Genomic DNA, 27,960 nt, shown 5'->3' with positions numbered 1-27,960 from the left:
TTGTATATTTCTAGGAATTCATCCATATTTTCTAGATTGTCCAACTTGTTGGTGTATAATTTTTCATAGTAGTCTCTCATAATCCTTTGTATTTCTGTGGCATCAGTTGTAACATCTTCTCTTTCATTTCTGATTTTATTTGTGTACTCTGTTTTTCTTGGTGAGTCTAGCTGAAGGCTTGCCGATTTTATTAACCTTTTCAAAGAACCATCTCTTAGTTTTGTTATTCTTCTCTACTGTTAGGAAAAATAGTGGAGGAGGAAAAATAATGGAGGAATTATTATACAGTGCATGGAGCTTCCCTGGTGGCTCAGCTGGTAAAGAACCTGCCTGCCAATGCAGGAGATGCAAGAGATGTGGGTTCAATCCCTGGGTCTGGAAAGTCCCCTGGAGAAGGAAATGACAACCCACTCCAGTATTCTTGCCTGAAAAATTCCATGGATAGAGAAGCCTGGCAGGCTATACTCCATGGGGTTGCAAAGCATTGGACACGACTGAGCACGCATGCGTGCACACACACACACACACATTATGTAGTGCATATGCTGAAAAAAGATTAATGTCCAGAATATTTGAAGTGTAGTGTAAGTGAGGTGGTTAAGAGTATGGAGCCAGGTTGGCTGAGTCTGAATTCTAGCTCTACTACTAACTAGCAGTGTACCTCGGGACAAGTTACTGAATATCTCTGTGGCACAATTTCCTTATTTGTAAACTGAGGATAAGAATAGTATATACTTTTCAGGGTTGTTGTGAGAATTGTAAGAGTTAATGCAAGTAAAACACAACGAAAGTGAAAGTGTTAGTTACTCAGTCATCAGTTATTGATGTTATTTAAATAATTTGTATAAATAAACAAGAAAAATGTAAACATGCTAGTAGAAAAAACAGGGGAAACCCAGGAATAAGCAATTCACAAAAAGAAGAAGAAAAAACCCAAATGCCTCATACACAGGATTCTTTCTCACTAGTATTCAAAGATATAAAACTCAAAATAACAACAGAATGCTATTTTATACCCATGAAACTGGCAGAAAATAAAAAGTTTGAAAATGCATAGTGTAGGCAAAGACGCAGAATGATGGAAAAAACACTTTACACCCTTGTTGATAGAAGTATAAATTGGTGGTGTTATTTGGACAGTAGTTTGGTGATATTTAGGAGAATTTGAAAATGCCCATATTCTGTGGTCCAGGATTTTCATTCTAATTATATTTCCTGAAAAGTCTTCCATGACTCTGAATTTGAATATTGAAAGGAGAGCTCCCGTGATCTTTACCTAATTCTCCTGTTGGTAATAAACACAGCTGCCATAAGATCTCCCTAGCGAGGCATTTGTAATAACTTACTACCTGTACCCTCACCTGTTTCTTGAATGAAACGTTTTCAAAGTCTGATGCCTTCACTGTAGTGGGATGAAGTCAGCTAGAAACTTCAAGACACATGAATCAAGTATTATTATTAGCTCATTACATCTAGTTCATTCCCTGAGACTTACGTAGACTTAAAAGTTCACATTCCTCAGCCTGGTATTCCAATCCCTCCATAATCTGTCTAATCTTCTCTCCTACATCAATTCCCAAGTAGAACTTTCATGTCTTAACAGGTCGACCTCTTAACCGTCTACCACTATTCCTGTTCCAGCTTCTAATCTTTGTTTGTATCCACTGTCTGCATAGAATTCTTTTCTTCTTTTTTTTTTTGTTTGTTTCTATAACATCCTTCAAGGATGCTTTTAAATCACACTTCTTTAAGAAGTATTTTTATCACTCTGAAGTGAAGTGAAAGTCACTCAGTCGTGTCCCACTCTTTGCAACCCCATGGTCTATACAGTCCATGGAATTCTCCAGGCCAGAATACTGGAGTGGGTTGCCATTTCCTTCTTCAGTACTCTAGCCCATACTAATTAATTATGCTGAGATCCTCTATTGAATATTACTATTTACTATATATTTTTAAAGAAATATTTATTTATTTGCTGGGTCTTAGTGCAGCACATGTGGAGAAGGAAATGGCAACCCACTCACTCCATGGATCACAAAGAGTTGGACATGACTGAAGCGACTTAGTATGTACACAGGCATTACGGCATGTGGGATCTTCGTTATTCATTGCAGCATACAGGATCTTTAGATATAGCACGTGGACTCTTAGTTGCAGCATCTGGGATCTAGTTCCCTGACCAGGGACTGAACCCAGGTGCCCTACATTGGGAGTGTGGCGTTTTAACCACTGACCACCAGGGAAGTCCCTATTTACTATATTATTGTTCCTCTTTTGGGGCCTTGCTGCTGCTGCTGCTAAGTCACTTCAGTTGTGTCCGACTCTGTGCAACCCCACAGACGGCAGCCCACCAGGCTCCCCTGTCCCAGGGACTCTCCAGGCAAGAACACTGGAGTGGGTTGCCATTTCCTTCTCCAGTGCATGAAAGTGAAAAGTACAAGTGAAGTCACTCAGTCATGTCCGACCCTTAGCGTCCCCATGGACCCTTAGCGTCCAGGCTCCTTTGTCCATGGGATTTTCCAGGCAAGAGTACTGGAGTGGGGTGCCATTGCCTTCTCCGTTTTGGGGCCTTAAATTATGTGAAACTCTTTCCTGTGATTTTACCACAAATGCCTAAATACAAAGTAAAGTTTTTTCTTTCAAAAATTCGCCTTCAAAAAAAGAGGGGGGCGGGTTCTCTTTGTATTGGATTTTTTTAAAATAAAGTCTTTCTTGTTATTGGGCTCCTAGTGAAATTATAGTCAGTTCATGAAAAAGGATTAATGAATCTGCTAATTCATTGGATACCAGTTTTTGTAGAGACCAACTAACAAAATTGGTTCAACAAAAAGAGTAACTGAGGAAATTCTCTGGCAGTCCAGTGATTAGGACTCTGTGCTTCCAATCAGGAGGCCTGGTTTGGATCCCTGGTTGGGAAACTAAGATCTTGCAAGCCACATGGCCACAGAGAAGAAAAGAGTAACCGAAAATCTAAGAAAGTTTTAGCTATTGTTCTTAAACACTAAGTTTAAGTGTTGAATGTAGCAATTGTATGTGTTTAATCATATTTTTAAAAACTTTATTTTTTAAAATTAAAAGCATTTTTTTTAGCCATGCTGCATAGCGCATGGGACCTTAGTTCCCCAATCAGGGATCAAATAGCACCTCCTGCAGTGGGAGTGTGGAATCTTACCCACTGGACCATGAGGGACGTCCTGAAAACTTTCAAAACATCACCCACATCACTTATAAAAGAATACACACAAGCAAGTGATCACATTATGGAAATCATAAATAGCAATAGAATGAATGGGAAAAAACCAGTATTACACAAATGGATTCTTGTGGCTAGGGATGAAATGTATAAGGACAGCGTGGATTCAGGCAAGTGCTGCTGTATCTCAGAAATCTTAGAAAGGAATGTAGATGATGTTTTCTTGAAAATGCACCCTAATAGTAGCTTTATTATTTTTTGAAGTACCTTTATGTATGAAAAAGACTGTGTAAGGATGCCTGTGAAGACTCTGAATAACATGATTTTATGAAATGTAAAGGCAAAAATAAGCATGGATACTAAATGCATTAGAAATGCTGCTCATTTTTAAACCTGAAGTGTAGTTGGTTTACATTGTGTTGGTTTCTGGTATATAGTGAAGTGACTCATATATATCTTCTTTTTTTACTTTCTTTTCCATTATGGTTTATTACAAAATATTAAATATAGTTCCCTATGTTATGTGGTAGAACCTTGTTTGTCTATTTTATATATAGTTGCTTGTATCTGCTAATCCCAAGCTCCTAATTTATCCCCTCCTTCCGCTTTGATAACTGTAAGTTTGTTTCCTATTTCTGTGAATCTGTTTCTGTTTTGTAAATAAGTGGATTATTTTAAATATGAGTATATGTGTAAATAAGTTTCTAAAAGTTTATGTATTCATGGGGCCACAGAGCTTTCCTTTCTCCAGTTCTCTCTTCCATCTGTCTATTGTCATTTGGGGAGATTTGGGACTGCCTACTGTTTGGAGTAGGCTTATTTTAGCCAGAGATATGGCATGTCTCAACTGAGTTCTGTCAGAGCAAGCACGTCTGGTTTTCAGTTTCCCCTTTTTCATCTGGCTAACTTCTACTCAGATCTCCAATTTCAGCGAAGATGTCGTCTTGTCGCCCCTGTCAAGCTCGTTGGTGCTGCTGGTTTGCGTTACTTGCTTAGCTCTGTCACAGCATTGATCTCTCGGCTTGTCGTCGTCTTCCCTACTAAATTGTTTGAGCTTGAGGCCCAAGGTTGTGCTTTTGTCTTGAGATACCAAGAACTTGAACACAGCTCCTAGGACATAATCTTTGCTCAAGAAGTCACAGCAGAATGAGTACATGGCGTTTGACTTTTTTTGTTCTTCTCCCTCCTCCTGACGTATGGTGTCTGCCATAGTGTGAAGCACAGATGAGACGCTGTTCAGTAAATTCTTGTTGATTTGCGTGTGTGTTAGTCTCTCAGTCATGTCCAGCTCTTTGCAACCCCATGGACTGTAGCACGCCAGGCTTCTCTGTCCATGGAATTTTCCAGGTAAGGAAACTGGAAAGGGTTGCCATTTCCTTCTCCAGGGGATCTTCATGACCCAGGGATCAAACCCAGGTCTCCCACATTGCAGGCAGATTCTTTACTGTCTTGTTAGGAGCATATTCAGTTGCTAGACATGCTTCAGAGAAGGAATTAATCAAGCTCTGGGAAGTGTGTGTTGAAAGAGAATTCAGGTAGATGAGCTTAGTCTCTGAGGTGGTCACGAGACTGTCCCCTTTTCCCAAATGGTTCCTTTTAAACATCCAGATGAAGGAGAAAGCTCCCTGGCTCTGAAGCTAGAATTCTCCATTTGGGAGATGAAGGTAAAAGCTTCTACATAGCTCAGAGGACAGCACTGCAATCACATGTAATACGTGAAGAGATGGACAAAAGCCAAATTTAATCACTGAGATGATTATGATGATAATCCCATTTTTCTCATCCAGCTCACAATCTAGGAAGGCCCTAATCCAAACAAGGTATTTTTCCTTTCCCTGAGGGATCTAAACATTTCCCTGTCTCATTATAGCTGTGTGGAAAATCTGAAGTACAGCTGTTCATTGAACTGTTTCCAATACAATATACAAAGATAGTGTGATTGGCAGGCAGGAGATGCCATCAGAGATACTGACTGTGATATTGTGAATATACAGTATCAGTTGACTAACTGGAATTGCTTTTTAGGGTCAAGAACCCAGATACTCACATTTCATTTTGCTTATTCAAATTCTGTCCCTTTTCATATCAACAAATCTATTTCCTGTTCCCAGCAATATTTTGCTTTGATGTGTGTGTGAAACACTACAGTGGAAGAACTGGGCTATGACAGGAATGTTGTGGAGGAGCACTGGCAGGGAAATGGCACTGGTGAGAGGCTGTTTACACTGGACTCTCAGGATGATGGCTTGGGCAACATAATCCATTATTGGGTCCTTAGTTTGTTTGATGATACACTATACATTATTTGCTAAGTAAGTTTGCTGTCAAAAAAGTAATGTGTCTCATGATTCTAAGTAGGTCTTATCCCCAAATATATTTTATTTGTTTATTTTTATTGTTTATTACTGGGCTTCCCTGATGGCTCAGACGGTAAAGAATCTGCCTGCAATGCAGGAAACCCAGGTTCGATTCCTGGGACAGAAAGATCCCCTGGAGAAGGATATGGCAACCCACTCTGGTATTCTTACCCAGAGAAAGCCCATGGGCAGAGGAGCCTGGCTGGCTACAGTCCGTGGCATCTCAAAGAGTTGGACATGACTGAGTGACTCATATACACATTGTTTATTAACCAAATGATTATTAATTAAAACACTTTAATTGTCCATTATATGATTAGCACAACACTAGGTGCAGTGGGTGATAATACGGAACAGCCCTGATCACTGAGTCTCAGATCTGGAAGTTATTTCTTCCACAGTATCCAGGCTTCTGCTGGGACATATTCTGTGTTTAGGGAGCTCTCCTTCCTAGTGGCTGCTGTGATTTTCAGACGTTCTGATAGTTCAGATGTAGTATCTGCACCTCGGGAAGCTTGCTTTCAGGGAGATATTAGATAATGTGCTGTGCTTAGTCGCTCAGTCGTGTCTGACTCTTTGAGACCCCATGGACTGTAGCCCACCAGGCTCCTCTGTCCATGGGGATTCTCGAGACAAGGATATTGGAATGGGTTACCATGTCTTCCTCCAGGGGATCCACCCAACCCAGGGATTGAACCCAGGTCTCCCGCATTGCAGATGGTTTCTTTATCAGCTGAGCTACCAGGGAAGCGTATATTAGATAATAAAAACATATTAAATAATAGCCAGTGATACAAGATAACATTTAAGTGATAATATAGATTATCAGTGCTGTGGGAGTTAGGCCAGCAATAACTGAAGGAAGACCCCCATTTATTCAAGGAAGAGAGAGGGAACACTTATTTGTTGAATTTAGCCGTTTGTTTGGGCTAGGTACATCACTGTATAATCCTAAAAAGGTAATAGGTGTGATTCCCACTTTATAGATGTCATAAACCGAGGTCCAATTTACAGTTGGTGAAATTGAGATTCAGACCTAGGCCTGTGTGGAATCAAAGGCATGTACTTTTCTCCTCTCTCAAGACTGCCATCTCTAAAGTAGGTCCTGTGCTAGATTTTGGAGGTTTCTTAAAATAACTTTTCTCCTAAATATAAAAATATACATAATGTAGAAAACTTGGGAAATATAAAAATCATCTATAATGCTATCACTTAGATAGAACTATGATTACTAATTTGGTGTATATACATATACATACATGTATCTATCATATTATGCGTATATATGACTGTTACTTAACTATATATTTTTAATGTATTATTATTTTATTTGTATTATTTTATTTTATAACTATATATTATAGTTATAAACTATATATTTTTAATATATATTAACATATTTATATATATGACTGTTACTTAACTATATATTTTTAATGTAAAATCACTATTATTATTTATTTTTTGTTTGTATTTTATTATTTTGTTTGTATTTTTCTTTTTTGTTTTTTAGTCTTAAAATTTTTTTTCTTTAGTTTATTGGTCGCACCATGTGGCATGCAGGATCTTGGTTCCCTGACCAGGGATCAAACCCGTGCCCCCTGCATTGGGAGCTCAGTGTCTTAACCACTAGACCAACAGGGAAGCACTCTTCTTTTTCTTTTTACAAAACATGGTGGTTTATTTTCCTGTCACTAACATTTTCTAAAGCATACCTTTTTTCCCCATAAGTAGGATTTTTGTATTGGTAATAAAATCAGCAAACTTTATATAGTAAAAATATCTGAGTCTTTTTACTCTGGAGGAGGACTTAGCAAAGGCCACCAGTTTATTTGACAACACATTTTTTATTTTACTTTACTTCATCTCATTAATTTACTTTTTCCTCGTCAATTACTACTTTTTTTTTTTTAAACTAAAGCATACCTTTTTAAGTGCTATAAAGAATTCTGCCTTGTGTATGTGTTGTAATTTGTGACCGATCAATTCCTCATTAGAGTTTGAGCTCTTTGTAACATTTTGCTGTAAAATATTTATCATATTTTGATAAGCATTTGAAAAAATTCCAGCCTTATTGAAGTATAATCGACAAAACTGTGACATATTTACAGTGTACATCATGGTGATTTGATATTCAGACAAATGTTGTGCTTTACAGATACTGTTTTTTTGTTTTTTGTTTTTTGTTTTTTTTTTTACAAACTGAAGTTTTGTGGTGGCCATGCATTGAGCAAGACTGCTGGTATCATTTTTCCAATAACATTTGCTTAGCTCGTGTCTCTGTTCCACATTTTGTTGATTCTTATATTTCAAACCCTTCATAAGCAAAAAGATTACAATTTGCTGAAAGCTCAGATCATAGCGTTTTTTAGCAATAAAGTATTTTTTTAATTAAGGTGTAAAAAACAATTTAATTGTTTTTTAAGACATATGCTATTGCGCATGTAATATAGTATAAACACAACTTTTATGTATACCTGGAACCAAAATTGCGTGTGACTCACTTTATTGTGATTGCTATCTCCTCTGTTGCTGTGGCCTGGAACCAAACCTGCAGCGTGTGCTTATGTGCCTGTATGTGTATACTGAGAAAGGCTTCCCACCATCTAGTTAACTGACATCCATCACCTCACATTTGTGTGTGTGTGTGTGTGTGTGTGTGTGTATGTGTGTGAGAACATGTAAGTTCTATTCACTTTTCAAATTTCAGTTATACAATACAGTATTTTCCCCTGTAGACACCTGTGTTTCACATTAGATCCTCAGGCCTTAAATTCAGCTTACAGCTAAAGGTTTGTACCCTTTTTCTATCTTCTTCCTATTTCTCCCACCCCACAGGCAACCACTGTGCTATACTTTCTGTTTCTATGGCTTTGATATATTTTTTTTAGATTCCACATTTAAAGTGACATCATGCAATATTTGTCTTTGGCTTATTTTGCTTAACATAATACCTTCACGTTTCTCCATGTTGTCACAAATGGCAGGTTTCCTTTTTCATACCTGATAGTATTTTATTGTATATAACACATCTTTATCCATCTGTCTGTTGAGGAACACTTAGGTTGTTCCTCTGTCTTGGCTATTGTGAATAAGGTTGCAGTGAACATGGGAGTGCTGATAACCTCTTCAGTATCCTGTTTTCATTTCCCTTGGATGTATCCCTGACTTCCCTGATAGCTCAGTTTTTAAAGAATTTGCCTGCAATGCAGGAGACCCTGGTTCGATTCCTGGTTTGGGAAGATCCACTGGAGAAGGGATAGGCTACCCACTCCAGTATTCTTGGGCTTCCCTGATGGCTCAGATGGTAAAGAATCTGCCTGCAATGAGGGAGACCTGGGTTCAATCCCTGTGTTGGGAAGATCCCCTGGAGAAGGGAAAGGCTACTCACTCCAAATATTCTGGCCTGGAGAATTCCATGGACTGTATAGTCCATGGGGTCGCAAAGAGTCAGACACGACTGAGTGACTTTGACTTTCACTGGATTTATACCCAGAAGTAAGATTGCTGGATCATAGGGCAGTTCTGTTTTGAACCACTATACTGTTTTCCAGAATGATTGTACCAATTTATATTCCCACCATGAGTGCACAGGATTCCCTTTGCAGCACATTTTCACCCACACTTGTTACCTTGTTTGAACGCTTGTTTCCTTGTTTCTGATGACCGCCCTTCTAGTAGGTGTGGGGTGAGAGCTCATTGTGGTGTTACTTTGCGTTTCCCTAGTGAGCAATGGTGTTGACTACCTTTTCATGCACCTTTTGTATGTTTTCCTTAGAGAAATGTCCCGTCGGATCTTCTGTGCAGTTTTAAATTGGGTTGTTTGGTTCTTTGCTATGGAATTCTGTGGGTCCATGTTTTAGAGGTTAATCTTTCATCAGGTATAGGATTTATGAATGCTTTCTTCCATCCTATAGGTTGCCTCTTCATTTTGCTGATGGTCCCCTTGGCTGTCCCCCTTGCTGTCTTTTAGTTTGATGTAGTCCCAGTTGTTTGTTTTTCTTTGTTTTCTTTTGGTCTTGATAAACATTTGTGTATAAATTTTTTTGCACATTTCTCTGATAACTTTCTATCAAATATATGTCTATTTTAAGACTTATTTAAAAACTGCCCTTCAGAGGCAACTTATGCCCTTTATACTCCCACTAGTGGCAATATCATGAGAATGCCCAATTTTAGATATTCTCTCCAATGCTGACCAGTATCATTAAAAAATAAAAACTCTCCTAATTTGACAGGTGAAAAAAATGACCTCTCATAGCTTTAATTTGCATTTCTTTGACTACCAGACAGAATGAGTATATGTTGGGAGTTTTCATCTGAAGTGATACCAGCCTTGGATCTCCTTCTAAGAGTCATCATGTATGAAGAGAAGGTTAAAAGGCTCCATCTTATTTATCTTAAATTACTACATGTCCTATCTTTTGACAGATCTCTGACATCTACATTAGTGGAGAATCAGGGGACATGTCAGCTAAGGAGAAACTGCTCCTTTGGACCCAGAAGGTGACAGCTGGTTACACAGGAATCAAATGCACCAACTTTTCCTCCTGCTGGAGTGATGGGAAGATGTTCAATGCGCTTATTCACCGATACAGGTAAATACAGCGGCGCCTTGGGGGCCTGGAGAGGCTGCTTCTCATCTCTTTCTTGTAATTAGCTATAATGCCACATTTCCTCTCAGCTGACAATCCAGGCTCTGATTCATTTTTTTTATTTAAAAAAGGAATATGTACTGAACTCCTGCTTTCTAAGCACTGGGCTCATATAGAAGTGAAGAAAGCAGCTAAATTCTTCCCCTCATAGAGATTACTTTTCAATGGGGAAAATAGGCAATACACACATAAGTGTATGCTGTCTTACAGGGGTGAGGGCAGTGGAGGGAAGAGAGTGATGGGGGTTGTGGTGTTTTGGGCAGGGTGGTCAGCGGTGGCCTCTCTGATGAGGATGCTGGAGCAGAGTCATGGATGAGGAGTGGGCCATGCCGGCCTCCAGGGTCAGCGTGATTCACTTGGAGGAAATAACAATTAGTTATTGTTATAACTAAGAAGTGGGAATTTGCTTGGAGTGGGTGAGGAAAATAGGAATTTTGAATGACAAAAATCAATATTATTGTACTCCTAGTGGTCATAACCATGCATTGGGAAAATTGATACCTTTCCCTTGAAATCCAGCAAACCTACTATCGTATAAGTTTAGAATTAGGGAGCCCTGGGTTCCTGGAATGTGATTAACAAGGTGACTAGTGCTCCTCTAAACCTCTTGCTTTCTCTCTAACTCATCCAGTATTTTTCAGCTTTGAGTACTTTTAAGAGGGTTTCTTTGTATGAATTCCCATGTGCTTGTAGCTAGGGGCATTTCATATGTCTCGGTGGACTTTTACAGACCTGATCTGGTAGATATGGAGAGGGTACAGATCCAGAGCAACCGAGAGAATCTGGAACAGGCATTCGAAGTAGCGGAAAGACTAGGGGTCACCCGGTTACTGGATGCAGAAGGTGAGAGCTGACTGGAATTCCGGTGTTTGACATACATTCATTATTTCTTCCCCAGTGGGTTCCGTTGTTCTAACAGATTTCTCGCCCTTTGTCTGTCAGATGTGGATGTGCCATCTCCAGATGAGAAGTCTGTAATCACTTATGTGTCTTCAATTTATGATGCCTTCCCTAAAGTCCCCGAGGGTGGAGACGGGATCAGTGCTACGGTAAAAGAACATTTTCCCAAAATACCTTCTGGCTGTGATTGCTTTGGGTGGAGTGTGTTGATTAGACTGTGTTTCTACAGCACACAGTGTGTGCATAGCACTTTTGTACAGAGCAGACTGAATCCATATCGTCTTTATACATGACTGTTGTCCTTGGTCCATGGGAATGAATGTAGAGAGCGCTAATTTTGTAGCGTCCAGCATAGGCTATTCTAGGTGTCAGGAAATTGAATCCCATCTTGAGAGTCCTTGAGGAGCTTTGAAACTGGGACTCTGAGTGTTAAACTGAGTGGCTGTGTCTGTGTCAGTAATTAAAGGAAAGGGCTTTACGTGGTTGGGGGTGGCCTGAAATACTTCCTCCTGAGCTTGGCTTGCACACTGCTAATCAGGGCGTGTGTGGTGTCTCCCTTTTGGCAATAGGAAGTGGACGCCAGGTGGCAAGAATACCAAAGCCGAGTGGACTCCCTGATTCCCTGGATCAAACAGCACACAATACTGATGTCAGATAAATCCTTTCCCCAGAACCCTGTTGAACTAAAGGTAAAGTTATGGACTTAAATCATTTTTCATAAATTCACCCTGGGGAGTACGTCTCAGAGCTTGTTGCTGCTGGCTTCTGGGTGAGATGGTATGAAAACTGGGATGTTTGTGTTCATTCACCAAATATTAATTTTGTAGGCACTTTATAATCAATACATACACTTCAAAGAAACAGAAATTCTGGCCAAGGAGAGAGAAAAAGGAAGAATCGAGGAACTATATAAATTATTAGAGGTAAGGAAGCTTATCCTTTGCTGAGACCGGGGGTTTGCTGGCAGGCCGTTTGTTACTTTGTTCCCTGCATCTTCTTCCAAACCTTCGTTAATAGCAATATTCTCAGGGTGACAAATCAAGCGTCACTCTCAGGCTGCTCCTAAGAGTTTACAGTAAAGAGGAAGTATCTGCCGTCACTGTTCTTCAAAGGGCCTATTGGAAAGTGGCACACATTCATTCAGAAATCTGGAGTTTTATGGATGTTTTCCTATTTCTCAGGGGAAGACTAATTCTTTCTCTCAGATAGAAAGAAAGAAAAGAGGTTTCCCTTCACATTTTGATTCCTAGAGAATTTGAAGTTGCGGAGACGGGCATTTCCACAGTGGGGTTAGAGAGGACAGGAGGATTTATGGAAAATGTGTAAGAAATGGAAGGATTTCAAGCAAGTGGTCCCTGTTTTAGAGGTGATTTTTTTGTTCTCACCTGAAGGTGAAGTACTGCTAAAATATTCACTTGTCATCTCTTATTAGACAGTGGGGAAAATTGCTGAATGGCTGGGCAAAGAAGCAGGAAGTGATGGACGAGGCATAAATTAAAACCGGGGCCTGAGGGCATGGCTGTGTTTTTGGACTAAAAGAGTATCTCTGTTTTTTTTTTTTAAGGTATGGATTGAATTTGGCCGAATTAAACTGCCTCAAGGTTATCACCCTAATGATGTGGAAGAAGAGTGGGGAAAACTCATCATTGAGATGCTGGAGCGAGAGAAATCACTTCGGCCAGCTGTAGAGAGGTGGGTCCAGAGTCTGGAGGGGATCTGGCATCACTTACTGGGCCGCTTTGAGCTCTGCCCTTGACTCTGGTTTTCACCTTATTATTTTAGGCTGGAATTGCTGCTACAGATTGCAAACAAAATCCAGAATGGTGCTTTGAACTGTGAAGAAAAACTGACACTAGCTAAAAATACACTGCAGGCTGTAAGTCTGTTTCATCTCACATGTTCATGTCACATGTTTTCTACTCCTCATCCTGTGCTGTAATGGTTAACGTCAGTAGTTGAGGGATCCAGCTTCATTTGTCTTGGAATTGCAGTGGACCCCTTGGCTCCCTGGGTCCAAGTGGGTGAGAGCAGAGGGAGCTATCCTCCTCTCACTCTCCCTTTCTCTCTCAGGATGCTGCTCACCTGGAGTCAGGGCAGCCAGTGCAGTGTGAGTCAGATGTCATCATGTACATTCAGGAGTGTGAAGGTCTCATCAGACAGCTGCAGGTGGATCTCCAAATCCTACGAGATGAGAACTACTACCAGCTAGAAGAGCTGGCTTTTAGGTGAGCAACATGGGACTCAAACAGAGGGCCTGATCACTACTGGTTCTCAGATATTATATTAAGAGTCGGGCACTGAATCTTACAGCCTGGACGTTAGAGATCAGTGTCTCAGTAGGGATGCTACAGGTATTTGAGGCAGGAAAATTCTCATGGTAGAAGCAGGTTTCCTTTATTTGAGGCCCTGCCCACTAAGTACCTGAAGGATTCCCTAATGTTTGTGTATGGCGTCTTATAATATCCCCACATATTTCAGAGGGACCTGCAGCACTGTGGTACCACATCTGCTTTAGAACTACTGGAGCGATTCAATGTAAATTTTCATAGAGGAGGAACCCAGCGCATATGGAGGGGATGAGGATCTATGGACACACCTGAGACTAACAGCTACATCTTTTGACCCCTTAGTTCATGGTTTATTCTGTTGTATCATCCAGGAGTTGTAAACACTGGTTTTGATTTGCTTCCCTCCAGGTAACACTGTAACTTGGCACTGGCCTCAAAGATGACTCTGAACCACGAAGATGTACATAACACCACCTTGCATTCACAGAACACTTTTTCTTTTTAAAAACAGTTTCCCTAAGATGATCTCATCTATATTTTTACCTCATCCTTGTCAAATGTATAGGGAAATTTTTATCTCAAAAAGCACATTATAAATTTAATGTCTTCTTTCTCTTCTTCCATCTCAGGGTCATGCGTCTGCAGGATGAGCTGGTCACGTTGCGTCTAGAGTGCACGAACTTGTACAGGAAGGGCCACTTCACTTCCCTTGAATTGGTTCCACCCTCTACTTTAACCACTACTCATCTGAAAGCAGAACCCTTGACCAAAGTAACCCATTCTTCTTCTACCTCCTGGTTCCGAAAGCCTATGACTCGGGTCGAACTTGTGTCTATCTCCTCCTCTGAAGATGAAGGAAATCTTCGATTTGTGTATGAACTACTGTCTTGGGTAGAAGAAATGCAGGTGGGTGTACATTCCAATTACTTATGCAGCACACTGAGGTTCCTTGAACTCAGCAATTGTATAAGAGGGTCGGGTTGCTCTGTGTCCCTTGTATCAGTTCAGTTCAGTCGCTCAGTCGTGTCCGACTCTTTGCGACCCCATGAATCGCAGCACGCCAGGCCTCCCTGTCCATCACCAACTCCCGGAGTTCACTCAGACTCACGTCCATCGAGTCCGTGATGCCATCCAGCCATCTCATCCTCTGTCGTCCCCTTCTCCTCCTGCCCCCAATCCCTCCCAGCATCAGAGTCTTTTCCAATGAGTCAACTCTTCGCATGAGGTGGCCAAAGTACTGGAGTTTCAGCTTTAGCATCATTCCTTCCAAAGAACACCCAGGACCGATCTCCTTTAGAATGGACTGGTTGGATCTCCTTGCAGTCCAAGGGACTCTCAAGAGTCTTCTCCAACACCACAGTTCAAAAGCATTAATTCTTCAGCGCTTAGCTTTCTTCACAGTCCAACTCTCACATCCATACATGACCACTGGAAAAACCATAGCCTTGACTAGATAGACCTTTGTTGGCAAAGTAATGTCTCTGCTTTTGAATATGCTATCTAGGTTGGTCATAACTTTTCTTACAAGGAGTAAGCAAGCGTCTTTTAATTTCATGGCTGCAGTCACCATCTGCAGTGATTTTGAAGCCCCCAAAAATAAAGTCTGACACTATTTCTGCTGTTTCCCCATCTATTTCCCATGAAGTGATGGGACCAGATGCCATGATCTTCGTTTTCTGAATGTTGAGCTTTAAGCCAACTTTTTCACTCACCTCTTTCACTTTCATCAAGAGGCTTTTGAGTTCCTCTTCACTTTCTGCCATAAGGGTGGTGTCATCTGCATATCTGAGGTTATTGATATTTCTCCCGGCAATCTTGATTCCAGCTTGTGCTTTTTCCAGTCCAGCGTTTCTCATGATGTACTCTGCATATAAATTAAATAAGCAGGGTCCCTTGTATAGATTCCCTTAATTATCGTTGCTGCCTAGCTCCCAAGCCCCCTTCTCTATTAAATTTTGAAAGAATAAGATAAGTTCAAATCATCAAAATCCCATCTTAAATGCATGAAAGTGAAAGTGAAGTCACTCAGTCATGTCTGACTCTTTGCGACCCACGGACTGTAGCCTACCAGGCTCCTCTGTCCATGGGATTTTCCAGGCAAGAATACTGGAGTGGGTTGCCATTTCCTTCTCCAGGGCATCTTCCTGACCCAGGGATTGAACCTGGGTCTCCTGCATTGTAGGCAGATGCTTTACTGTCTGAGCCACCAGGGAAGGCTTAAATGCATAGGCTTTTCTAATTTGAAGCCCTTCATGGAGCTCTTCCCTTCAGCTGACTGTGCTCTCCGTGGGAGCTGGTGGGAGAAGTTGCCAAGTCTATAAACCCCAGTTATCTCTTCTCAAATTCCCTCATTGCAGAGAAGCTGCTGCCTCACTGTTGTTTTTGTATCAGCTCTGAAGTGTAAGCAAGACACAGTTCTAAGGGGCAGTATTCACATGTATTCTAGGGTAACAGTTCAAGTTCGACACTGTCCTCTTACCTCTAACCCTTTTGTTTTCTATGAAATTCTTCCCATCTTCTGATGACAGATTCCCCCTGTACCAAAAAATAAACTCAAAGACAAGCTCTTTTACAATTACCTTCCATTAGCCAATAGTTGATGACATGAACGGAGCTTAGTATTTATGGATATTTATTTCTTATCTCCATTCTGATTGTGAAATGAAGAGACTCCGTAAAGGGAAATGCCTAAACTGTAAAGTTAAGCCTTTCAGCCTATGTAGACACCTTTCTTGTTGGTAAATTCAGGGATGTATTCCCATCATGCAGCAGCAAAGGGCTGCCATTGCTGCTTCTAGGGATGGGGTTTATCCTCCAGCTCCTTGAGGGTACGTCATAACGTACTTGCCTGTAAGAGGCCAAGATGGAGATGGTTTAGATGTCCTTTTTGCCAGTCCCCTCTCCACAGCCACATCATCCAAACTGATGCTGACAGTTTTCATTTTCTGCCAACTTAGCAATAAATTGTATTCCTAATTTCTTTTTTCCCAGATGAAACTGGAGCGGGCAGAGTGGGGCAGTGACCTGCCTAGTGTGGAGCTGCAGCTGGAAGCACAGCAGCACATCCATGCCAGCGTGGAAGAACTGGGCTCAAGTGTCAAAGAGGCCAGGCTGTATGAGGTGGGAGGCATTCGGAATCCGTTACGGGCAGCGGGGTGGCTGTGCGATGGAGCAGTATACAGTGTAGCTGTCCCGTACCTGAAACTTGACCACAAGTCCCTTTTGCACATGAAGTATCTCTTGCTTTTTTGAAATAACTTTGTGGGAAAGGTGTTTTTTACAAACCCCTTTTTACCAAAAAGAGTAGTGATACTGAAAGCTAAGGTCAAAATTAGTAAGTAGCGAATGCAGTTTCCAAACTCAGGCCCTTGTATCCAAAAATGTATGCTCTTTCCACTGCCCATCTACCTGCAGTAGAGAACTGGTAAGCAAAACTGTTTCCTCAGTCTCTCCTCTCCCTCACTCTTTTGTGTTCTCCCATTTTAAATTTCAAGTCCCCTCTTCCACAAAGCATCTAACTAGTTTGAGGAGTCAGCAGGCATAGTTTCGCTTAGAAACCTCCCAGAATCGCTGGCAGCAGAAGACCGTGAGGTCTGCGCGGCGTCTTCCTCTGCTAGGCCGTCCACACCAGCGCTGCTCCAAGCCGTCAGTCTCAGCCAGGGATGCCCCGTCCAACTGCTGACTCTCAGAGTGACTAATCTCTGTCTGTGTGCAGACGTAATATTTACATAGTTGAAATTATACCATAGATATAGTTTACTTTTTCTCTAATATATTTTTATCTCATTCTTTTCTTATCAGGGAAAAATGTCCCAAAATTTCCATACCAGTTATGTTGAAACTCTTGGAAAGCTGGAGACACAGTATTGTAAATTGAAGGTGAGTTTTGACTAACTCTGTTTTGTTCTGTTCATGGAGCATGTGGTTCCCTAATTCAGAAGGCTCTTGGTTTGGGCCCATTTTGGTTTTCTATTTATTAGGTTATATTGTTTCCTGTGCAGTTGTTCATATGCATCATCACATTTTTCTCAGTTTTCTTCCTGGGTTAGAAACCAGCGCCCCAGAAAGTTTGAAGTAGAGCTTATCATAGTTATTATGCTTCACCAAAGCAGTGACCATCAAAACTCAAAGTTTGAGATTGACAGGACAGAGACCCCTCTTCTGTTTGGTCTTCATTCTTGTATTCAAGATTGTGCAGAGTAGGACCGGCCCAGGATCATTCTTTATCCACGAAGCCCCACACAGGCCTGGCATGTTCTCACTTCCAGCCAGGATTGACACGGGAGTCCTGTACCAGACTAGTACTAAATTTAAAACTGAGGAGAAACACCCAGAGATTTAAAAAGCAAAGCTAAATTCATTTCCTCAGCTATTCTTTGCTTTGATGTCAAATGTGCTGTATTCTATAGATGAAAGGCTGACATGTAACCTTGTAATCCTTCCTTTGTCTAGGAGACTTCTAGCTTCCGGATGAGGCACCTTCAGAGCCTGCATAAATTTGTCTCGAGAGCTACAGCTGAGTTGATCTGGTTGAATGAGAAGGAGGAGGAGGAACTAGCATATGACTGGAGTGACAACAATCCCAATATCTCGGCCAAGAAAAATTACTTCTCTGTGAGTCTAGCACAACAGACCCGTCATATTTGGGAACAGCAGCGGAAGGAGCCAGAGGGGCTGGTCTGAGAGCCTGGGTTTCGGGATTTGCATTTTGCTAGGTAGAATGGGGACCCTGCTTAATATATCTGTTCCTGTGAGAAAGTGTATATGGAGAGAGGGGAAATCAAGCTCTAGAATGAATTTATTTGGAATGTAGTTAGAAAGGCAGTGTCTAGGGTGACAGGAGCAGCAGTCTGCAAATTGAATCATTTTAGAAGCAATTTAACTTTGTGGTCAAGGTTATAGACTTTGGAATGAGATAGACCTTAAGTGAAATTCTTATTCCTCTGCTTGTTAGCTCTGTGACCTTGGTAGGTCATTTACTCTCCCTGGACCTCTGTAAAATGGGATAATAGTGACACTTCAAAGGGTTGTGTAAAAGGCTAAGTAACATTTAGCAAGCTTAATACAAGGCTTAATATTGTTTAACTGAGGTGTATTCTTGGCTTCTTATACATTCTGAATTCTCTGAAGTACGATTCTTCTCAAGTAAAGGAGAAACGATACTGTAATACAGTAAATAATCGATAAGAACGAAACTTAGGCTGTGATAGAGACATAAGGAAAGTGCTCAGAGAGCATCGGGGAGAAAAGGTCAAATCTGATAGCAGGGATCAGTACCCAGTGGCACAGAAGAGCCTCTAAACTGGGGCCTAAGTGTTAACAGGACCTAGAGCCCGCCAGTCAGCTGTGTGGGTCAGGTGCTGTGTCAGTGGGCGAGGACGAGAAACCTCCCCTCCAGCCTCGTTCCCTCCTATCTTGCCTTCAGCCTCTCCTGTGTTCCCCTGCTTACTCACATCTGGCTCAGGTCCCATATCTGTTGTGAGTCATTCTCCAGTGATTCCAGCATTTTTGCTCTTCTCTGAAATCCTCTAGCACATACCGTTCATGCATCTCATTTTGGCACTAACCCTGGGTTGCAGGCTCCTGTAAAGTAGGGTAGGGAACACAGCCCTTTCTTTATTTCTACTCCTTCCTAATAGCACCTATTGAATAAAGCTGAATTCAATTTTCAGGAGCTGACAATGGAACTAGAGGAGAAACAGGACGTGTTTCGGTCTCTACAAGATACAGCCGAGCTACTGTCCCTTGAGAACCACCCCGCCAAGCAGACTGTGGAGGTGCGTATGACTTGAGGGTGTGAGGGTCAAGTGCACAGAGGTTGTAATTATACAAGTGTTCACATGAAAGACTTAGCTCTGCTGAGGGGCCTGGAGGAAGCATCAAGGATCATGCAGCTTAGGTCCTCTCCCTTTACACCCCAGCTCCCTAAAGACCGTAGAGAGTTGTGATAATAGCCTAACAAGGACACTGAGAAACACCAGAGGCGATGTCAACTCCTGACTTCATGGGCAAACTGACCTGAACCATATTTTTTCACAGAACTCTCTAGACATATCCTGCCTCTTGGGTGTGGTGCCTGTGGCCAGGGAAGAGGCAGTGGAGGCAGCAGAGGGATTGACTTAGGCCTGGGGTTTGCTGCCCCCATCATTTAGTTGCAACTGAGTGTAGAAGAGGCCTTTTCTGTGTAACATCTTTTAACAAAACCATGTTGGATAAAAGACAGGCCTCTCTTTTGTGGGGAGCTTTGAGCTCATGCCAGCCAAGTATCTCATGTATCCTCTGTGGGCCTCTGGCACTAGCGGAAGTGTAGATGGACGAGTGCATGGCACACATGTGGCAGGTCTGTTAAACCCCTGCCCTTCTGTCCGTGCGCCTGGTCGTTGCAGGCTTACAGCGCCGCTGTCCAGTCCCAGTTGCAGTGGATGAAGCAGCTGTGCTTGTGTGTCGAGCAGCACCTGAAAGAGAATACTGCTTATTTTCAGGTACCTGGGCTGTGTGTGTGTGTGTGTGTGTGTGTGTGTGTGTGCGCGCGCATGCACACACGCACGCACGAGCATCAGAAAGGATGGCTCTGTTTTCATCAGAGGGTATACCTTTTTTCATTCAGGCAAGAGGCTGTAAGTGTGATTGCCTGTGCTGGCATGTGCCTGCAAGCATGCCACGGGACGGGCGAGGTTAAAAACACGTCTGTGTCGGTGAACCTTTACTGTACAAACCACGGCCCCAAGAGACTCTGGGTTGGTGGTTTGGGCTAGGCTCAGCTGAAGATTGTTTTCTCGTCTTGCCTGGGTGACGCATGGCTGCAGGCAGTCGGCAGGCAGGCTGGGGGCCGGTTGGTCCTGGATTGTGTCACTCCCGTGTCAGACAGTAGACTGGGGTGGCAAGTCAGTATGCAAGTCTCTAGCATCCAGTAAGCTGTCCTACTGGATCCTTTGTAAAATTTTTTTCTGCCTGTTTTTGATTTTCCTGGAGGCTCAAGTGGCACATGACAGTTAATAAAATGACTTCAGAGGTGGAGGGTAGCAGGGAAACAAAAAGTCCACTGGTGTGGGAAAGAGTAGCTATGTTCCACAAGCAGCCAGAGAAAGTGTGTCCCGGTGCACAAGGTCTTTTTTCTGCTGTGACATGTATTAATGTGCCATTGGCTAAAGCAAGCCCAGCTTGGGGAGGGCTTTGCTGGGGGATAAAAATAGATCCACCTCCTGATGGAAGGGGCTGTAAAATATCAGAACCATTTTTTTTTTTTTTTTCTTCATCAATCTATCATCACATCAAGAACATACTGCTTGTTTTCTGGTGAGGGTGGAAGGAGGAAATAAGCCATTATCTCTGTTTGGATTTGCTTCTAATTAAATAAGCTTCCTGATCATTTTGTAATCATATCAGTAAATTGAAACACGTGATCCCTCAACCTCTAGGCTTTTCATGAAATAGACCGTACAGTCAAGTGCTGTCACTAGCCAGCACACAAGAGAAGGAGCAGTGGTTTCTGAAGGGTGAAGCAGACTAACTCTTGTATTGCATTCAGTGGGCTTTGTGGCAGCCAGCCCTGCTGTTTCCCTGGCGTGGCCTTTGTGATCCAGGACTGTCTAATCAGCCGGCACAGTGGGGTTGTTCTTTCTCCATCTTGGTATCATGATGCACTGAGCACCAGGTACCCTTCCCTCTTATCCCCACAGTTCTTCAGTGATGCTCGAGACCTGGAGTCATTCTTGAGGAACCTCCAAGATTCCATCAAACGGAAGTATTCCTGCGACCACAGCACCAGCTTATCCCGCCTGGAGGACCTGCTGCAGGACTCCATGGTGGGTGTTGCATCAGTGGGATGACTGCTTCTGGGAAGCAGAGTAAACCCTGTCAGCTGCTGCTGTTCATATCCTTGAAAGCGCCAGGGCTGCGGGTCATCACTGTAAAGTTTTGCTCACATTCGATTGGAGTTTAGTCAATGTGGTTCTCTTTCTCTTTTCTTAAAGAAGGTGCTAATAGGAGCCCTTGGGGTATGCTTTTGAAGTAAGGGCCTGGCCATGTGCCCCTGAGCCACATGGTGGTCATCACTGTTTCTTTGCGTTGTTCCTGTTTTAATGCACTAGTTGGAGCCAAAGATGGGGTGTAGAGCATGAAAAATAGGGTTGATGGGATTAGCTGACACCAAATTCTTTTTCACTCTCTCGTGCAAAGAGAATTAAAATACCAATGAACTAGACCTAAGCCAATTTTTCCCTGCATATATTATATAGTTGACAAGATGGGGCTCAAACTACATCTCAAATTAAGATGGAAATATATATTTAATATGGAAATTACTTTTCCTTTGTGAGAAGCCAAGGGGAGTCTAACATTTCAGTAACAAGTTATAAGTAAGAGAACCATTATAACCCCAAACAGTGTCATTTTCTTCTTTTTTTTTTTTGCGTGGGTGATACTGGGGAATTTTTGAATATTAATTGATTGAAAAAAAATGCTTTCAGGTACTGTAAAGCTATGAATGAATTTAGGCTCAGTGGTTTCACCTGAGCAAAGAATTTGTGAACTGAATTAATTTGGAATGAAGGGTAAAGACCTGACTTTTCCGATGTCTCTAGAATGTCTCTTGGAGGCACATCAAGTATGAAGGAGGAATATAATAATCCTTGGCTATTATCTCCTCCCTCCCACAGAGTACCTTCCTGTCGTAGGGTAACTCCTCTGCAGGTGTTGTCCTATCTCCTCTTCTCGAGGGTCGCTGCTCTGCTCCCTCCTCTCCAGGTCAGGGGCATCGAGTTGGCGGCGTCATCGGGGCATGGAGTCACCTGGGTCTGCTCCGCAGCTTGTCCGTCAGGTTCGGGAGCATCTGTCATGGCTTCTGGTTCTTTTCAGACCTTGTACCACGCTGAGCGTTTGGTCTCTGGAGCTTGAGATGTTTGGCTGTGGGTTAGACAGAAATTGACATCTTTATTGCAAGGAAACTGAAATGGGTAGACCAGCTCTCAAGAATGGAACAATGTGGCTGTCTCCCTGACATATTCCATTCCTCTCTCTTAACTAATAAGTTAAAGTTGTATTTCTTCCAATCATGCTCCCGGGGACAGGCACAGGTAGTTTGTTTAAGCATTTCTTTTTCTCTACTTGCATATTCTTAATTCTTTAATGGCATTTCTTAACATTATTAACTCTTTACCCTCATCACATCTACTTCCATCCCAAGAAAGCCCTCTTCTAGGGACTTTTTAATACGTCAAAATGATCTCGAAACATCCTGGCTAATAGATAAAAGCTATCTTTTATTCTCTAATGGAATTGGTAGTAGATTGCTACCAATTTTGTTGACAAGAAGTTCATTAGTTTTTAAGAAAATTGGGTTTGCAGAGACTTGAGAGTTTCAATTTTGCATGAGATCTCTTTCAAATCTATCAAATTTATGTAAATATACCCCAGCAAGACTCCAAAAGGTAAACCCTAAATTGTTTCTCACAGTACCTTCACCAACAACTTTGATTTATAGGTTGTTGGTTGAAGAGCTAAGATCTTTCTCTAGAAAGTTTGATTCAATCTAAGAAAGTAAAATATTTCTAATAGAGCTTGGGAGATAACATTATTTAAAAAAAGAAAAAAATTAAAAGACCATAACTCTAACTTCTCCTAAGCAGAGAGGCAAGAGCTGGCTTCTGTCAGTGAGAAACTGAATAATAATAATAATAATAACAACCACAACCTAGTTATTATCATTGTTTTTAACTTCCATGTTCTCTGAACCTTATTTGGCAAAATCCTTTGTTAGCTGTATTTGGCAGCTAGAAATTCTTATTTTGTTTTATTTATTTATTATTTGCTTTTGCATGTGGCTTTATGGTTCATTGAAAACTGCACAGGGAGAAAGCTGCAAAATTTGAGTATAAATGCACTTGGTAGCAGACAGAAGCATCCTCTCCTGTCGTCTTTATCCCTGTGTTTCTAAGATGGCTCCACCAAGGATCCCTGCTTAACCGAGAAGTGACGTTCTCAGAGGGAGTGGAGCACTCAGTTTTCTTTGTTGGCTCAGTCTCCTGAGGAGCAGCATTAATGTCTCTTCGGTTTTCTTCTCATTTTGTAGGATGAAAAGGAGCAGCTTATACAATCCAAGAGTTCCGTTGCCAGTCTTGTTGGGAGATCAAAATCCGTTGTTCAGCTAAAACCACGCAGTCCTGACCACATGCTAAAGAGCACCATATCCGTGAAAGCCATCTGTGACTACAGGCAGATTGAGGTGAGGAGGTGGGGAGGGTACCTCCTGCTCCAAAGGGAGACAAGGGACAAGGGAAGCCTTCAGTTAGGGTTATGATAATAAGGAAAGATCAGATGATAAGAGTTCTGTTGTTAGAACTTAAACGTGCTTAAATCTATCATTAAAAGCATAAGCCTCAACTCTACAATCTTGACCTGCTCCCTGCCTCAGTAACTGACATCATTATCTACCCAGTTGCCTAAGCGTGGCTAGAAATGGGGCTTTTTAGCATCCTAGAGAGACCATGACTCCTCTCCTCTTTTCCTACAGCTGCTACCACGTCAGCGTTTGTAAAGAAACCCCTCACTGTGCTTCCCAGGTGGCGCAGTGGTAAAGGACTGGCCTGCCAGTGCAGGAGACGTGGGTTCAATCCCTGGGTTCAGAAGATCCCCTGGAGTAGGAGATGGCAGCCCACTCCAGTATTCTTGCCTGGAAAATCCCATGGACAGAGGAGCCTGGCAGCTACAATCCATGAGATCACAAAGAGTCAGACACAACTTGAGGGCACACATACACACACACACACAAATATCCCTCAAGTATTCTTCTTTCTATCCCTGCTGCTTCTACCTAAATCAGACCCACTTGGATTATTGCATCAGCCTCCCATTCAATGTATTCTTTATCCTACCACCAGCATGATCTTAAAAAAAAAAAAAAAAATCACTCCCCTGCCTAAGTCCTACAACAATTCTCCATTTGTTCTTCTTCATTTTATTTTTTAAGATTTTTTTTTTCACACATGGGCCACTTTTAAAGTCTTTATTGAATTTGTTGCAGTATTTTTTCTGTTTCGTGTTTTGGTTTTTTGGCTACGAGGCATGTGGCATCTTAGCTCCAGTCCTGACCAGGGATTGAACCTGCACTCCCTGCGTTGGAAGACTAAGTCTTAACCACTGGAACACCAGGGAAGTTGCCCCATTTCTTTTCAAAAAGTCTGAATTCCTTAATGTGGCTTCAGAGTCTTGAATAATCTCTTTACCCCGCTAACGAAGAGCGGGTTTTTGCCTTCCTTGCATTCCCTGGTAAACTGAGTTTGTCACACAGTTTTGTAACCAAGTAGCATATCAGAGAAGGCAGTGGCACCCTACTCCAGTACTCTTGCCTGGAGAATCCCATGGACGGAGGGCCTGGTGGGCTGTAGTCCACGGGGTCGCTAAGAGTCGGACACGACTGAGAGACTTCACTTTCACTTTTTACTTTCATACATTGGAGAAGGAAATGGCAACCCACTCCAGTGTTCTTGCCTGGAGAATCCCAGGGACGGGGGAGCCTGGTGGGCTGCCGTCTATGGGGTCGCACAGAGTCGGACACGACTGGAGTGACTTAGCAGCAGCAGCAGCAGCACATCAGAATATGTGGGATATGTATCTCTAGTGGCCTAGCATACTTCCAAGCACATAGTAGGCTCAATAAATATGTGTTATAATACCAAAGAACGAATGACCTCTTCCTGTGCTTTTATCTCAATATTTGTCTATAAATTAGTCAGAAACCAATAATACTGGTTACCTGTCTCCCAAGAGAAAGAGCTGATGATTTCAAACGCTTGAACAATTCAGGGATTTGAGTGGGGTGACAGGAAGGGAGGATATGGAAGTATCACAAAAGCAAAGTTGTATTATATCCCTTTAATTTTTACCGTGTTCATTGTGGATACAGAGAGATTACTCGTGGAGCTCCTACAGTCTCCATATAACTGTCATACCTGAGTTACTCGACATGTAACAGGCATTTAATAAACACTTGCTTCATTTATTTCTTTCATGTTGCAACCATCCCTGGGTTGTATATTTATACACATTATCTTTTTGTCAAAATCAGAAACTTTCCCTAGGTGATAAAGATCTCCAAAATGATTTTTCCTTAAGGATTTCATAGCCTTGGGATCAGGCACCAGGTAATAATAGGTCATTTGTTTATCCATTAGCAATAACTTGTAAATTTGTCTTTTCAGATAACTATTTGCAAGAATGATGAGTGTGTATTGGAAGATAACTCACAGAGGACCAAGTGGAAAGTGATCAGCCCCACAGGGAACGAGGCAATGGTGCCGTCAGTCTGCTTCCTCATCCCCCCACCCAATAAGGATGCCATGGAGACAGCCAGCAGGTACTGGCTCAGCTGCCACCCTGAGCTTCCCCACCTCTGCCCTTTGCGGGTGAACTGATGGAGGGATGAATCTGCGTTTGCTTTCTAAGCATTATTGTAATTTTTCAAAAATTTCAAATGGAGTTATTTTGTCTCTATTTTGTCTGTCATTGCTTTTCCGCTCTGACTTCTCATAATTATATTATCAGTATATTCAGGTAACATTTATGATATTGCTAAATATGTGCTTGAGAATATCAATTAGTTTAGGTCTAAAGATCCTGTGTTGTTAGTATTTGACTTGTTGTCTTTCTCTGCTCAGCTCTGCTGAGGCAATCACCTTTTTGTCCCTTAGAAGGTCTCTAGGGTGGACCTCAGGCCTTAGAAAAGCTATAGCCAGGTTTTGTGTTGTTTGTAGGGTGGAGCAATCTTATCAGAAGGTGATGGCCCTTTGGCATCAACTACATGTCAACACCAAAAGCCTTATCTCCTGGAACTATCTGAGGAAGGACCTTGACCTTGTAAAGACCTGGAATCTGGAAAAGGTAATTATGGAAGCTTTAACCCAGGCTTATAGCCTATTGGCAAGTTTTATCTTTTCAGCAGGACTCCTACTCACCCAATTAGTGGGAAATGAAGTCAGGGATACTGTTGCAGGGTTAGGAGCTTGAGGATCTTAGAAACTAAAACCTTTTGGATAAATGTGCAGAATAGGGGAATGCTGGTGAATTGGCCATCATTAAGGTTTGCATCCGAGAGGGCACAGAGTGCTTCTGAGATGCTAGTAATGTCCTGCTTCTTGATCCGAATGGTGATTTCATGGACACATTCAATTTGTGAAAAATCAACGTGTTTATAAATATGATTTGTGCACTATTTTGTGTTACATTTCCATTCCATTGAAATGTCCACTGTTTATTTTCTCTGCAGCTCCGCTCCTCAGCACCTGGGGAGTACCACCAGGTTATGAAGAATCTGCAGGCCCACTACGAAGACTTTCTGCAGGAGAGTCGTGACTCGGCCCTCTTCTCAGTGGCTGACCGTCTTCGCTTGGAAGAGGAGGTGGAGGCGTGTAAAACCCATTTCCAGCACCTGCTGAAGTCCATGGAGAATGGTGTGTGCCTTGGGAAGAGGGAGAGGAAAGGTGGAATGAGAGCCCTGAAAGGTGCTGCTCGACCCTTCAGACAAACTAGAAAGTATCGTCAACACCTTTTTACCACTTGCATTGCTAGGAAAACTTGAGATAGCGAATAACTCACAGAGATGAATTCTCAAAATCAGATGATGGAAAACAAGGCTGTGTTTTATTCATCATTGCTAATAAACCTATCCCGTTTTCTTGTGGAAATTATGTATTTGGACCTTAAAGCTCAGTATATAATGCAGGGAGTTTGGGAACAGGCAGAAGGTTCCCCATATAAGGCTTTGCTTTCATTCATGGAGTATCAGCTCTGCTAGAACCAGTGGTACCCTATCGCAGGGTAAATCTGTTTTTCTCAGGTTTGCCGATCTCTGTTGTGGTGCTTAACGGTCTTCTGTGCTTGTGCATTCACAGAGGACAAAGAGGAAACTGTGGCCAAGATGTACATTTCAGAGCTGAAGAACATCCGGCTGCGCCTGGAGGAGTGTGAACAGAGGCTAATCCAGCGAATTCAGTCCCCAGCCAGCTCTCGGACTGACAAAGATGCTCGGCAAGACAACGCATTAAGGATTGCAGAACAAGAGGTAAGCCTTTATAGCAAGGTGGGTGCTCTAAGACTGCTCAGCAGAGCTGCTGCTTTCCGCTCTGTCCCTTACACGTATGTTATATTCTGTGACATGGTTCCTGTCAGTCATGTGACTCCACAGATAGTACGGAGAGGCTCAGATTCTGCTATGGGCTCTGATGTACACTTTTCCCGGACCTTTTTTTCTAAGTCTTTGTTGAATTCGTTACAGTATTGCTTCTGTTTTATGTTTGGTTTTCTGACCATGAGGCATGTGGGATCTTAGCTCCCCAACAAGGGATCCAACCCACACCCCCCTGCATTGGAAGGCAAAGGCATAACCCCTGGACTGCCAGGGAAGCCCCTGTGCAAATTACTTCTCATCCTTAGTTTCCTTTCTCAGAAAATGGAGATAGTACGAGCCTCCATCCATAGAAGAACTATAGATGGAGATCTGTGACATTGTGCAGGAGGCAGTAATCAAGACTATCGCCAAGAAAAAGAAATGCAAAAAGGCAAAATGATTGTCT

At 42.2% G+C, this 27,960-nt stretch overlaps 1 protein-coding gene across 17 annotated transcripts in view; it reads left to right on the top strand.

The window, feature by feature from the left end:
- The window catches only part of MACF1 (microtubule actin crosslinking factor 1), a 340,927-nt gene that overhangs the window by 171,352 nt on the left and 141,615 nt on the right, over nt 1-27,960 (top strand). For all 17 annotated transcript variants that reach the window (NM_001143860.3, XM_059882785.1, XM_059882784.1 and 14 more), the window contains 20 exons: nt 9,982-10,148; nt 10,936-11,048; nt 11,148-11,254; nt 11,675-11,794; nt 11,933-12,028; nt 12,670-12,797; nt 12,888-12,981; nt 13,176-13,330; nt 14,023-14,299; nt 16,385-16,513; nt 17,195-17,272; nt 17,846-18,007; nt 19,066-19,170; nt 19,780-19,875; nt 21,073-21,198; nt 23,463-23,615; nt 25,591-25,745; nt 26,143-26,269; nt 26,655-26,838; nt 27,280-27,449. In NM_001143860.3, coding sequence (NP_001137332.3) covers nt 9,982-10,148; nt 10,936-11,048; nt 11,148-11,254; nt 11,675-11,794; nt 11,933-12,028; nt 12,670-12,797; nt 12,888-12,981; nt 13,176-13,330; nt 14,023-14,299; nt 16,385-16,513; nt 17,195-17,272; nt 17,846-18,007; nt 19,066-19,170; nt 19,780-19,875; nt 21,073-21,198; nt 23,463-23,615; nt 25,591-25,745; nt 26,143-26,269; nt 26,655-26,838; nt 27,280-27,449 — 2,742 coding nt within the window. The remainder of the gene's footprint in view (nt 1-9,981; nt 10,149-10,935; nt 11,049-11,147; nt 11,255-11,674; nt 11,795-11,932; nt 12,029-12,669; nt 12,798-12,887; nt 12,982-13,175; nt 13,331-14,022; nt 14,300-16,384; nt 16,514-17,194; nt 17,273-17,845; nt 18,008-19,065; nt 19,171-19,779; nt 19,876-21,072; nt 21,199-23,462; nt 23,616-25,590; nt 25,746-26,142; nt 26,270-26,654; nt 26,839-27,279; nt 27,450-27,960) is intronic.

Source organism: Bos taurus, chromosome 3, assembly GCF_002263795.3.
Source record: "Bos taurus isolate L1 Dominette 01449 registration number 42190680 breed Hereford chromosome 3, ARS-UCD2.0, whole genome shotgun sequence".
Taxonomy (NCBI): domain Eukaryota; kingdom Metazoa; phylum Chordata; class Mammalia; order Artiodactyla; family Bovidae; genus Bos; species Bos taurus.
The sequence above is the reverse complement of the archived record's forward strand: the minus strand, read 5'-3'. Positions and strand labels throughout refer to the sequence as shown.